Genomic DNA, 13,031 nt, shown 5'->3' on the forward strand with positions numbered 1-13,031 from the left:
GTCCTAATCTGAGGTGTTGGAAAGGTGCTTTCTTTTGTTAGAATCTTTCTTCTCGTTAATTATTTCCCAAAATATTATTGCTCTTATCTACAAATGAACTATTAACATTTCTGTTAGCTTGAGTTCAGATTCTATAATCTTCTTTATCCTTCTTGAAAATTATTGTATTTAAAATAAACATCAACTTCTGCATTATGTAGACTGAAATGATCCATTATTCATGGTATTTTGGATCACTTCAAGCCGTATTTCCCAAGGCAACAAAATAAGCAAGCAGAAGTCACTTGTAGGCAGATGTAGAGGGGAGGTGGGAGGGTTGCCCTTAAAGGAGAGCATTAGGCATTGGGTCAGGTCTTGGAAAATTGAATTTTAATTGGTTACTTGCATGTCTTACAAGTTAACAGGATAAATGGTCAATGACTCAGTAGGGCATTTCCCACAGGATATTGTACATGTTTGGTAACTGGTATGCTGCTTCTATTTGTGATGTCTGAAATACCCTAGTAACTGATTAGTCTACCTTTGCATTTACCTGATGTATTGAATGATAAAGGCCTCATTCTTTATTTTTTAACTGATGAAATGTAAATCAAGCATATTGGGATTCTACAGTTAAACAAATTTTAAAATCAGCATAAGGATGGACAAAATTTAATGAACTTTTAAACTAACTACCATTGTCTTCTGTAATTGGCACTTACAGCAGTAGATTCTAAATTCCCCATGTACCTTAGGATATGTAATGCAGAACTTGTAGCAATATGTTCATGTAGCTTTTTCTAGACAAACATGAAAAAACCTCCAATACTTTTACAGATTAAAATTAATTCCTTGCAAGATCAGTGCCTGAAGGCCTCATTAATTTTAACACCACTTATAATTGATTCTGGGAAGTAACAGATGTTACTTGTATTTTATAATCTTCAATTTAAGAAACAGTATATACATGAAGTCTGCCTGTTTTCAGGACACGTTACTAAACCTGAATAAAACCTAAAATGTCATTTTCTCTTAATGGTTGGTTGGGTGTTAGACTATGCCATAACTACTCTGATTTATGAAGAAATATTCTGATATTATTGATCTATTAGGTGAGATCAGTTATTGTGCTCTGTTGTGAAAAGCATTTGGTCAAGAAATTAGAAGAATTCGGTTTGCTATTGTGCTCAAAACCCTAATGAACTTTAGATCTTCACATGTACCTTGCCTCAAGTACTCTCATAAAAATATTAAAATATTGTATGGGGTTTTCTGCCTTCGCAGTGTCTAGTTAAAAACAAATATTGAACTTTACTACATTTTTAAGTAGGAAGGCACTGCCTCCATCTCCTTTCCTCTAATGTTAAACACTTTTCATGCTTAATCTGATAGAGCAGAATTGATTCAGTGCTCACTTCTCCTCTCGGAGAGGCTGTTGCCTCCCCCTTTTCTGTCTTCTGAAGTTCTATATACATTTAAATGTAGGTGAAATATTTTAAAAAATATTTTAATAAACTGACAAGTGATTGTTTTGTTTAGTACTTCCGTTACGTAATTTATTCATGTTACAGACCTAAGAAAAGAGGATCCTATTTTACTAGATTTGAAGAATTACGCATGTATGCATAGCTAAGATGGTTAACGGTGGTCCTGCAAAAGAGCAGAATTTCTTCACTTTTTCCTGATGTAACTACTATGATATATTCTGTGAGCCAGGGAGGTTTGTTTTAAAATATTTTGAATTTTCTCTTCTTTAATGTCCAAAATATAAGCAATATAAGTTGTGTCTTTGCTAGAGGACTGCTGGAACATAGAGGTTTGTCTTGTTCTACTACTTTGAGGGTGAAGAATCTCAGGTCTTTTAGTATATGTTCCTTTTGCAAGCTTAATTAAGTATTCATATTAAGCCTAACTGAAGTATTCTACCAAACACTTCAATGTTTTCCTGTTGTTTTGTTTTTTTTTTTAATTTTTTCATAAATAAGATTTATTATAAATTTGTAATTATGTACAGAACAGCTTTATGAAGGGTCAGTAGCTCAGTGGTTTTCTGTCTTCTACAAGGCAGACGTCAGCATTGTAGCTGAAGTCTTGGAGAGTTTGAATGTAGGAATTACAAACAAAAGAACTTTTTTCTTAAGTACTTTTCTCAGTGAACCAGTAGAAATCATAAGTAGATGACTAGCATGTGTTTATCTGTGGGACAAAGTAAGGAGGCTTCCTAGAAATACCCAGAGCTACACCTGTGAGACATATCTCGTCTCAAAAAAAACAAAAAACAAAAAAAACTGTGGAGAGCATAGTTATAGTCTCTTGTCTAAAAGGCTTTTTTTCCTTAGAGAGTTGGTGGGCAAAATTTTTTCCCTTGCATAGGATGTTCATATGAATTCAGTTGATCTGTTTTCCAGTATAATATGTAATTTCATGTATTTACAAAAGCACATTTACTACTACTAATAAAAAGACCAATAAACCAACATTTCAAAGGGCTTTGAGATTATCAAAGTAAATATGTTGAAAAAACCATTCCTAAATTCCATTTGTTTGCAACAACAACCATGCTGAACTGTCTCTGAAGTTCTTGTAGTCATTTAAAAAAAACAGTAAGTAAATTCAGATGTGTTGCTGTCAGGTCATATTAAAATCATTTATTCAAAGTAATTATAAATCTAAAATTTGGTTTGTGTTTCAGAAACCCTTGAAGAGTTTTGCATGGTGCTAAATGCTTTCCACATGCAGTAATAAAAGTATTAATTTCATGTACAGGCTAACCAAAGTTAGTTCCAGTGCCTATGTGGTCACATTGTACACAGATCTGTCCACATATTTACTGTTGTTCAGTATTGCTGCTTTCAAGTGATGTCAAGTTGTATTACATGTATACTGCTGAGTAGAACTACTAACATTTTTATAAAACTGCAAAAGGCACCATTCAGTGCTTTTATCAAGAATGCTTTACAGTTAAATGATTAAAGTAACTTAAATTGGTGTAAAGATTTTTTTTTACCTTTTTGTGCATTGATTTCATAATACGTAAAGAGGAATGGGAGTGGGTTACAGATCTAAGCATAGAGGTTGTTTCTAAGTTTCTGTGCTAAAATTAAATTTAACACTAAATATTTAAAAATCGGGATCATTTACTTTAGTTTTGAGCTCCAAAAATTGGTATGGCATGAGAAAGGGAATAATTCTGTAGCACAAGAAAAACATCATTATATGAAATACTTTCATCTTCTATCTTTATTTGCCTCATTAAGCAACTTAAGGAAATCAATATTTCATTTTGACTACACCTATTTGTAAACCAGAAGTCAGATTCGGGATGTTAATTCTATTTACTTTAAGGTAAATTTGTACTTTAGCAAGCAAATTCCTGACTCAGCTTTGATGTCTGCTTTTTCACAAAGATTGAGTGCAGGTAGATCTCTATTCCATTCACCTGATCATTTTAAAGATGTTACTATTTAATGTAAAGGTGGTTTTATAGTTTTCTTAAAATTGTTTTGAGTCCAGTCTGAGAAAAGTATAGGAAAGTTCCTAATTAGAATTGTCAACATAATCAACTACTTGATGATTCAGTAGTAAAGCATTGGGGTGCTTCTTGTGTCATTTCATGCGTTTAATATTTTATTGCATGATTGTGTCCCTTGGGGAGAGGGAATTTTGTTATAACATTATTAATAATATGGCTGAGTTTACTCTCATCTGATCAGAACATTATGCTCAATTTGCCTTCAAACTGTTCTGAACCTAAAAGTGAAGTTTTACAATAAAACTATAACTTAATACGTTTGTACTGAGGAACTGAATTCATGTTTCTGCTTGTTAATCTCTAGCACATGTTTAGGTAGAACTTGTTTCTTTGAAACTCGTGAAGAAATAGGGACAGAGGCTTCCACAGTCTGTGGGTGCTGTTGATTTTTAGAGATTGAACTCAAAAAAACACATTGGGGAAGAGGAAATGAAATGCAAAATAAAATATTAAATTAAGTTTTTTTGTAAAATGATTGGAAAGTACTGACAACAGCTGAAATCATGCACATACTTTACAATATTCTCTCTTCCATACAAGCAATTTCACTTGCCTCAGAAGTGAGTAAGAACAATTGAGGGGGAAGTGCACAATTACAGATGAGGAGGCTCACCGGCAATCTGTGCTAACATGTGGACTGTATTATGGAAAAAGTTGATGAAATCTCAACTAGAATGTGGTCTGTGCCTTGATTTACATTCCCTTCCCTTCCAGAAACAGTTTCTAATATAGAAAGGTCAAGTTCTGCCCTCAGATGTCTCAATGCAGCGCCCATGAGACTCAAGAGAAACAGGCTTAAAATCTGAGGTGATAAATGTATAATACAAGGTATTCTTAAACCCTGGTAGCTACTTGTCCAAAGTCCCTGCAGTTACCATCATTTAATCCCAGTAATTTATAAAACATTTTAAGATTCTTCAAATATAAAAGGCATACTGTTGTAACTGAGTTTGATCCTACCAAAAGCCAGATTCCCCTTGCAAAATCCCCCCCCCCCTTTTTTTTTTTTTTTTTAGTTAGGGGTAGTAATGAAGCATGGAGGCTGATGCCTGAAGTGTACGCGGAAACAGTGAATCAGTATCAGTCACCCTAATCAGTAACAGTGTGCTAATGGTATAATATTTTCTAGGCTTATGCTAGATAATGGCAAAAGGAGAATTCTGTGGATAGATTTGAAGGAGAATGATGATTGGAATGGAGTTATTTTCATTAATATTTTTTATTATTTTAATAATACTTGGTAAATATGTTTTGCCTTTCTGTTTGTTTTAGTTGGCTTTTAGCCTATTTACTTTCAGGAGAATCTGGAAACATCTAAGAGCCAATCATATTTTTAAGGTGGATTTGTGAATTTATTTTCTCATACATGTTTTTTTAAAGCACCTTTTAAAAATACTTGTTTTCAAATATCTCTCACTAGGGAGGAAAAAAACCTATTGGTGTTACTGCCCAAAGAAAATTATAGAGGTCTTACTCTGTTTGTACACTCCCTTTGAAACAAAAGCCACATGCTTGTTTTCAGATTTAAGATTGTGTAGTTTTATAAAAGTTTGCATCATAGCTTCTTTTACATGAACTATGGATGAGCTTGCATGGTCTTTCTTCACTGATACATAGTGCAGTGCATGGAGCATTTAAACTAGGAGGTTTTTCATTTTGTAAAGTCTTAATCTTTCTAAACAAACAACGTTGGTAAGAAATTATATATTTCAGTGCAGACAGAGACTTACTGGGAAGATTAATGTTAGGTTTTTGCTTTACTTTGTTCCTTACGGTGTTAGTCCAAAGCTTGACATGTCTCCATTCCAAAGCAGCCAAGGATTCTTAAGTGATGATATCATCAGTGAGAGGAGATAAAGATCCACTGAACTAATGTGCTGAGGCTAGTAACAGTGTGGCAGAAGTTAAAATTTAAACAGCTTTCATTCTTCTTTGTTTGATTTTCACACTGCAAACTAAATTATTTCCTTATCTGATGGAAGAAGTTATGCATGGTGGTGGTGTCTGCTTCATTTTTTGCATCTTGAAAGAACATTAAATGCTAAGTCTTTCTACATCAAGGGAAACTAATTACATGTATCTTCGAAGTGATCTATTATGTGTTTGGATCTTTATAGCTGAATTCAGCTGGAAAAGTGTACTTCATCTTTAAAGGTAGCAAAATTATTGTCTAAGGTGTAGTGGTTACCAGCAAGACATAGAAGCAAAAAATAAATGGAGACTTGTCTTAAATCTCCTACTCCTTTTGAAAATTTCAGTCATGATATCCTTATCTATTTTTACCATTTAGTTTCTGTCATGTGGTAAAAATACTGGTGATACAAGTAGGTATATACCTGATGTAGTATTCTTATCTTGTAGGACAAGTAATAGAAAGGACTCAACAAAAGAAGGACCTTTGTAAATCTCGCATTCCTCCATCTGTGTAATAATTCTCCCTGATATACACCATAACTTGGTCTACTTTTAAATGACAAACAACCAAACTCTGAAGGTCTTTCTTAACATTCTTTCACGGGATTTTAGTGAGTTCCTTGTCTCTTTAGAGGAAGTCTTATTTTCGGCCTACAGATTGACAATTACAGTTAATGAAAATTTAATAATTTGAAATATGTTTGTTGTTGGTCACTGTGAATGATTTGTCCAAGTAGTCTGAATATAGTCCATGTAAAATGTAAGCAACTGGTTACATTTCTATAAATGTGGACAGTACTCTTAATATATGCTAGCAAAAATCTGTTTGATACACAGTTATGTGTAGGGTTGGCATCTTTAGGATGAGAGAGATAATTCGTAATCTTTTTAAAATTATATCTCCTCATAATATTTGAAGTCTTGCCTGTTTCTTTTAAAGATGGTATCAAGTTCATAGAATGAATGCTACCCTGTCTGGGTGTTTCCATCTGACTGTTAAACTTTGTAAAATTACCTTTCTTTCAGTGAAGTCCTTGGCACATGGGCAGAGCCCTGGAGTGTGCTATTTTTCAGTGCCTGTTGCTATCCAAGTCCAATGGAGTTCAGGCACTGTGTTTCTGTATTGATGAGTAGTTATGTGGGAATGCTTTTTCAGTACAAAAATACTACCTTTCAGTAGGAGCAAAGCATTTAGATGATGAATTTAAGAAAAAATAATCTAGCCTCATACATCCTATCAAATACTATATGGTATCCTTTGGTAGGCTTCATTTTTCATTGTAGGTTCTCTGCACGGTGATCTCCTTAATCTCAACAGGACTATGCACAAGAAAAGAATACAGTAGTAACTGTTTAGTAGATAACAGCTTTTTGCCTTACATAAAAACCTGTAAAGGTGATTTGACTTCTGACTGAGAAGAAAAGGCTTTGCTACCAATTACAGTGTTAGAAGTTGTGTGACACAGTGTGTCAAAGTATGTGATATCTCTAATACAGAGTTTTTAATAAACTCTTGTATCTTTGAACTTTACACACTTCCCCAAACAGTCAGAATTCAGCATTTTCTTTTGTATAGAAATTAGGTTACACACCAGAAACATGACTAATATAAAGCAGTTTCCTGATGAAGTTAATACATTTAAAAATCGTATAGACATTTCTAATTCCAGATTCTCTTAAAAATAATTAAAACGACGTATAACAAACTGCCTCCCAGTGTGCATGTTTGTGTGACAGACTATACTTTATAGATTAGGTTGTTCTTTGAGACATAACTATTTAAAAAACCTTGAAATACTAAAAAGCATTGCATTTTTTAAGATAACTTGAACCAAAAGAGCAGTAGCTTGTCTCACCTTGCAGACGTTTTTTTCTTACCTTTGATTCCTTTCTTTTGGGAAATTACTGTCCTAGAAAAAGAGACACGAAGTAAAATGTGTATGTTCCTTTGATGTCGTTCTTCAAGGGCTGAACAGGACAAAACCACTCTTAAAATGGGAGTTGTATTTATAAGCTTAGTTTTTGGAGTGTCTTTTCTAAGTCCATTCAAGTAATTAACATACTAATACACATTTGAGATCTGTGATCTCGAGTAGTATTTGTAATTTTCAGTGGGATCAACAGTAAGTTTGTTTTAAGATTTATGATCAGTATAATTAGTAGAATTCTTCCACAGACATGTCATGTGGTACTTTGGAATTAGTTATGTTACATCTTCCTCTAACATTATTCAGCAGACACATTAGCAGTTACTTACTCATAGTCATATTATGCAAAAAATTGTCCAAGAACCTTTAATCTTTATGGATTTTTTATTTTTTTGCCAACATTTGTTACTAAGAATTTGTAAATTAAATGGGTTCATCAGGAATGGACACTGCTCTATGCTAACTCACAAAGTTAAGCAATTAAAACACTCGCAGTGTATGGCTGACTGATTTTCATGAAAACTGACAGATTATTTTTTTTTTTTTTAGTGTATTACTTTTGCCAGACACTAGTATAATTTATGTATTTTTACCTTCAGCATGAAACAGAAGAGCAAAGTTTTCCTTATGGTAGTAAGAGTACAGTAATGTGTGTTAACAAAAGAGTGAGTCTATCTGAAGTAAGATTTGGTAACTTGATTTCTCTGGTTCACATTATACTGTCAAAAGAAGCTGTTCACCTCCCACTCTAAATCATTTTCCTTTTACCAGCTGGAGAAGATCACAATAAAATGGACCCATCCCTTTTCTCAGTCCCTGGTGGTGGTGATCATCCAGCATTTGTTTTTCATTCAAACCACATGTTGAAGAAGTGAAAAAAAAGGAAATACATGCTGGTCATAGGTCAGGTGCAACACGGAGTTTATACAGATTTATTTCTTTGTAGCATCTGCTATCCTGCATTTAAAGCTGTTGAATGTTTTTCTGCTTCCAGTGATTTTGAGGCAGGTTTTCTTAAATAGTGACATTTTGGGTTTTGGCATATCCTACTGGCCAGACATTCAGCCTTCAGAGCTGTAGGAACAGTCTGATTCTGCAGATGATAACTCTGCAGCAGACTGGCTTTTCAGAATTTGAACTCCCCCATGATCTCATAGGGTGGAAGCTCACCCTCTTCGTTTCTGGCCTCAAATAATGAAGACTAAGCCAGAATGAGAACCTGGAAAAGTATTATGATGATAATGGGGAGCTGGGGTTAAGAACTTCTCAGTTTATCACTACTTGGGAATGTAGGAGAGAATGATAAGAAAGGACCCCAAATACACTGCAATCTACAAATGCAAATTTAATTTTTAAGCAGGTATAGATTACAGGCTAAAAGTATCCATTTTCTCATAATACAAGCTACATATGCATTTAATTTATACCCTATTAGAAGTATTGCAGTGCTCATTGCTTACAATTGAAGGCGAATCAGGAAAAGTGACTGTATATATCAATATCAGCTTTATTTGCTGTCTTTATTACTCAAACACTTCTGCTAGTGTTTTTATAGCTCTGACTAAATTGCAAATGATGTCCTGTTGGTTAGGAGTTCGAAGGCAATAATTTCAAGTTGTCTTAAATATGCCAGCCAGCCAGCCAAGACTAAATATGCATTTACAGCAGCTATTTTGCAGATTTATAGCTAATATTTTTTATATTTTTTTCTTATCACTATAATTTAAGCTCAGTTTTCTCTGACTTGCCAGCATTATAAAATATATTAGGATTAGAATTAATAGCTTACTATGTGATAAATATTGAATTTTGTAAGATTCAAGTTTCAGAAAAAGGGAATCGCAAATGGGCATAAGGGGGATGGGAGGGGCAGGGAGGGGCAAAAAAAAAGCATTCTTCACAATAAGAGTCATTAAGCACTGGAGGAGCTTGCCAACAGAGGCTGTGTAGTTTCCATCATTAAAGGTTTTTAAAACTTGACTGGACAAGGCCCTGAGCAACTTGGTCTGACTTTGAAGTTAGCCCTGCTTTGGTGCTGGAGGTGGCACTAGATGACCATTTGAGGGCTCTTGCAGTCCAAATTTTTCTAAATTCAAACAATCAAAAATAAGTCTGAGCTGTACAAAGGCTAGACATGCTGGAAGGGGAAAAAAGTCCTCATGTCCTTTTTGTACTTCAGAGCTATAAACACTCCTTTTCCAAATACAGAGGGAATGCAATGGGAACTGTGAGATTAAGTATCAAATATCAAAAGTACCCAGGTTACGCACAAATGTTTTAACAGATACTTTATATGAACAGTGAGGAATTTTTAAATCTGTTTTTTGTAATTAGAATAATTTCAGCTTTTTTAGCTTGATGATCATTTTTTTAATCTCATTTAATATGACAGTGGGTGATTTTTTTGTTGTTGTTTTACTCTTCTTTTTCCAATTTTCATTAGGAATAGGAGGCCTGCAAGATGTTGTGCTAAAGTCTGCAACGCTGTCAACATCACCAGCTTGTCCACCATTTACACCTCTCAACTTTGAAGCTACACCGATTGTGCGGGTAGCTGTTGAACCGAAACATCCAAGTAAGTTTAAAGGAGAACGGGGATGGTAACGGAAATTCGATGGGGTTGCAATGCAGCTCCCCATCCTTAGTGGTTTGGCTAATTTATGATCTGTCCACTGAATCAGAGACTGCCCCAGTATAAAACCAATATATATGTTGCCTAGAGGTCCATACTTTATTGTCCTTGTGAATTCTTCTAGCTGGCTAGCTCATGTCTCAGTAGGTGAGGAGATACAGAAGACCCTGTTGTGCCCTTTATGGTCAGACTTAGCTGTTCCACAAGTAAGATACTGTGTGATGTTAAAGGTTCAGGATTCCTTTACTGTGAAGGTAAGTATATCTTTGGGTTTTTCACTTCTGCTAACATTCTTTTATGCTGTATCATTAGGCTCACGGTACAATTTGCAGTGCCACTTCTAATTGATTCCTCCCCTCACCTCCCCCAGAGCAGTGTATCTCTGGCTATTTGAATTTCAGCCCAATTTCCATTTGTGATTGTAGTGTTAGTAGAATCAAAATAACTGGCTTTCTGTTCAGTTACAAAATACGCTAACACTAAGATTACACGGTTTTTTTAGAAAGTGATTGGACAGCTTAACAGCTATTTGTCCCGCATGTCTGTATTAACAGATAATCATACATTGTACATCCTGCATTTGTTAAAGCAGTTCTGAAACTATTGGAAATTACTAGTTCTACCGAGTGTAGTATTAAGTTGAAAATGTTAAAGGAATGTAATTCTAGAACTACTGCCCAATTTTGGGATATTTTTTTTTTCCTTAAGGAAATGAAACTGTATCATTCTTACACCATTGCTTAATTTCTCTTCCCTGGTAACTTCTGAATCTATGGTTTGAATTAAATTTGTTAAAGGGACAGAAGCCTCAAAGTTATCTACACTTGCAAAAGTTTCCTGAAAATCAGCTGCTGCTTGCAATAACAAGAAGACAAGCAAAATTTGGCCATTGCATTGCTTGAAAGCAATCAAATTGTCCAGGGAGCTGCATATAGTCTTGAGGTGACCCTAGCCCATTGTCACATATGAGTGCCTTGGATTCTCACAGCAAACATACTGCAAAACTGCAGCTACTTATTTGGGAAAATGACTCAAATAAATATAAATTATTTCCCTATATATACTTTACAGAATTACTGTATGTCTTCACATTCATGTCAAAATCTTCCTGTATGGTTACCATAAGCTCTAAAAGAAATAGAAATAATTTATTCATCTCAGTGGGCTTAAATGCAGAAGACGAAGTTGAAAGTGTCTAATGCTGTGTTTTTTCTACTTTTTGTTTATGTCTGGTTTTTCAAGGATAATTTTCTGTTACACCCTTACAAGCTTTGCATTAAATAAACAGTATCATATTTCTCTTAATAGTCTCCAAGTGACTGACAAGTTTAATGTCACTCTTCCTTCTGAATATGAATATGCATTCCTAGAAAGCCTGTGGGTATGCTTTACCACATATGGAAAATAAGAAAAAAGAATCATAATTCATTTTTTTAAATTGTATTAATTATGAAAAGTTGCTGACATGAGGTGTTTATGGACAGCTCTGATGTAATCTAGCCAAATTTGAGTCAGTTGTGGTTGCTCATAGTTCATTAACTTTAAGACAACTCTTCTTAAACACCTTCATTTTAGGGACAGATATGTTTTGTTTCACTGAAAAGCTCTCACATTACCATTTTTTCCCCTGTTCAGGTTGTAGTAGCATTAAAACTCTTCAGTAGCTTCTGGATAGTTTAAATCCTTTTGTTGCTTCATTCACTCTTACACCTTCTAAGTAATACATATGGAATAGTTTTTGCTTTTATTTTAGTGAAGTTAACATGTTATTCATGTGTTTGGAGCATTTTAAGCATTAGCAATTTACAGGTTGTTACATTTAGCCACGAAAGATTGCAAAGAAATACAATTATTTACTGAAAGGTGACTTTAAACAGTTGTAATAAGAAAGGTTATATCTCTTGATAATTTGTGAAAATGAAGAGTGAAATCTTGATGTTTGTAATCACATTGATAACATTCAATCGTTTTTACTGGTTGTGAGCTGTTTATGAGCTGTATGTGGAGTTAACTGTATATAGGAAGCAAGATAACATAGTCAACAGCTACCTTGATACACTAAACCTGTTGCAAAACTGTGAAAGTTAAAATGCTCATTCCATTCAAATGTGTACCATGGCTGTGGTTGTATAATGTGAATTTTGTCATCAGTACATAAATTCTTGCTGACAAATGATGTTTGAAGCTTATGTCTTCAGTTGCTGCTCTTAGACCATACCACTCTTTGTGACTTAGAAGCAGAAGTTTGCCCACAGAAACACCTCAGAGGTGAAAGTTTTTGAGTATTCCTAAAATTGGTGTTTAGACTTCTGTAAAAATGAGTGTTACTATTTCCTGTGTTAAGCATACCCTGCTTCAAATATTCCTTCTTCAGTATTACTTTGTTAATAGTATCTTATTTTGCCAGGTGATATGCCTCAGCTGGTCAGAGGAATGAAGCTTTTAAACCAAGCTGATCCATGCGTCCAAGTTTTAATCCAGGAGACAGGAGAGCATGTGCTAGTGACAGCAGGAGAAGTTCATCTTCAGCGTTGCTTGGATGACCTGAAAGAAAGGTTAGAGGGGCAAGAAGAAAGAAATATTTTTAGTTCAGTAGGTGTCTGTTGTATTTCTTTGTCAGATGCATGTCTTTGATTTATATTCTGGTAATATAGAAGCTTCATCCACCAACAGTTTTTACCATTGGATCATAAATGCACCTTTTCGTAGCTATAAAATCACCTGCAGTTGGGCAGAAGCCACTAGCTGATCACTTTTATACATTTTATACACCTTTTGGGCACTTTCTGGAAATGATAAATTGCAGTAGGTTCAGGAGTCCAGTTAAGAATATAATGTACCATTTATACAAAGTAAAAACTGTGAGGGGAAATCACGGCTGGTAAATGAACTCTCAAAAATTAGAAAGCAACAAGACCAAAACTGTATGTGCACACTCTTCTATTCCTTTGCTCTTCGTGTTGATTTTTTTCTAAAATGTTGATCTGTTTTTTTATTCATAAGCAGTATTTTCTGCAAGCATAAATGCATAGATTTAGTATCATCT

At 34.4% G+C, this 13,031-nt stretch overlaps 1 protein-coding gene across 1 annotated transcript in view; it reads left to right on the forward strand.

Annotated features, from left to right (window-relative positions):
- EFL1 (elongation factor like GTPase 1) overlaps window positions 1-13,031 on the forward strand; it is a 79,276-nt gene that overhangs the window by 40,863 nt on the left and 25,382 nt on the right. Inside the window, exons 16-17 of the mRNA XM_074917632.1 lie at window positions 9,797-9,928; window positions 12,393-12,540. Of these exons, the coding sequence (XP_074773733.1) occupies window positions 9,797-9,928; window positions 12,393-12,540 (280 nt within the window). The remainder of the gene's footprint in view (window positions 1-9,796; window positions 9,929-12,392; window positions 12,541-13,031) is intronic.

Source organism: Athene noctua, chromosome 13, assembly GCF_965140245.1.
Source record: "Athene noctua chromosome 13, bAthNoc1.hap1.1, whole genome shotgun sequence".
Lineage (NCBI taxonomy): Eukaryota > Metazoa > Chordata > Aves > Strigiformes > Strigidae > Athene > Athene noctua.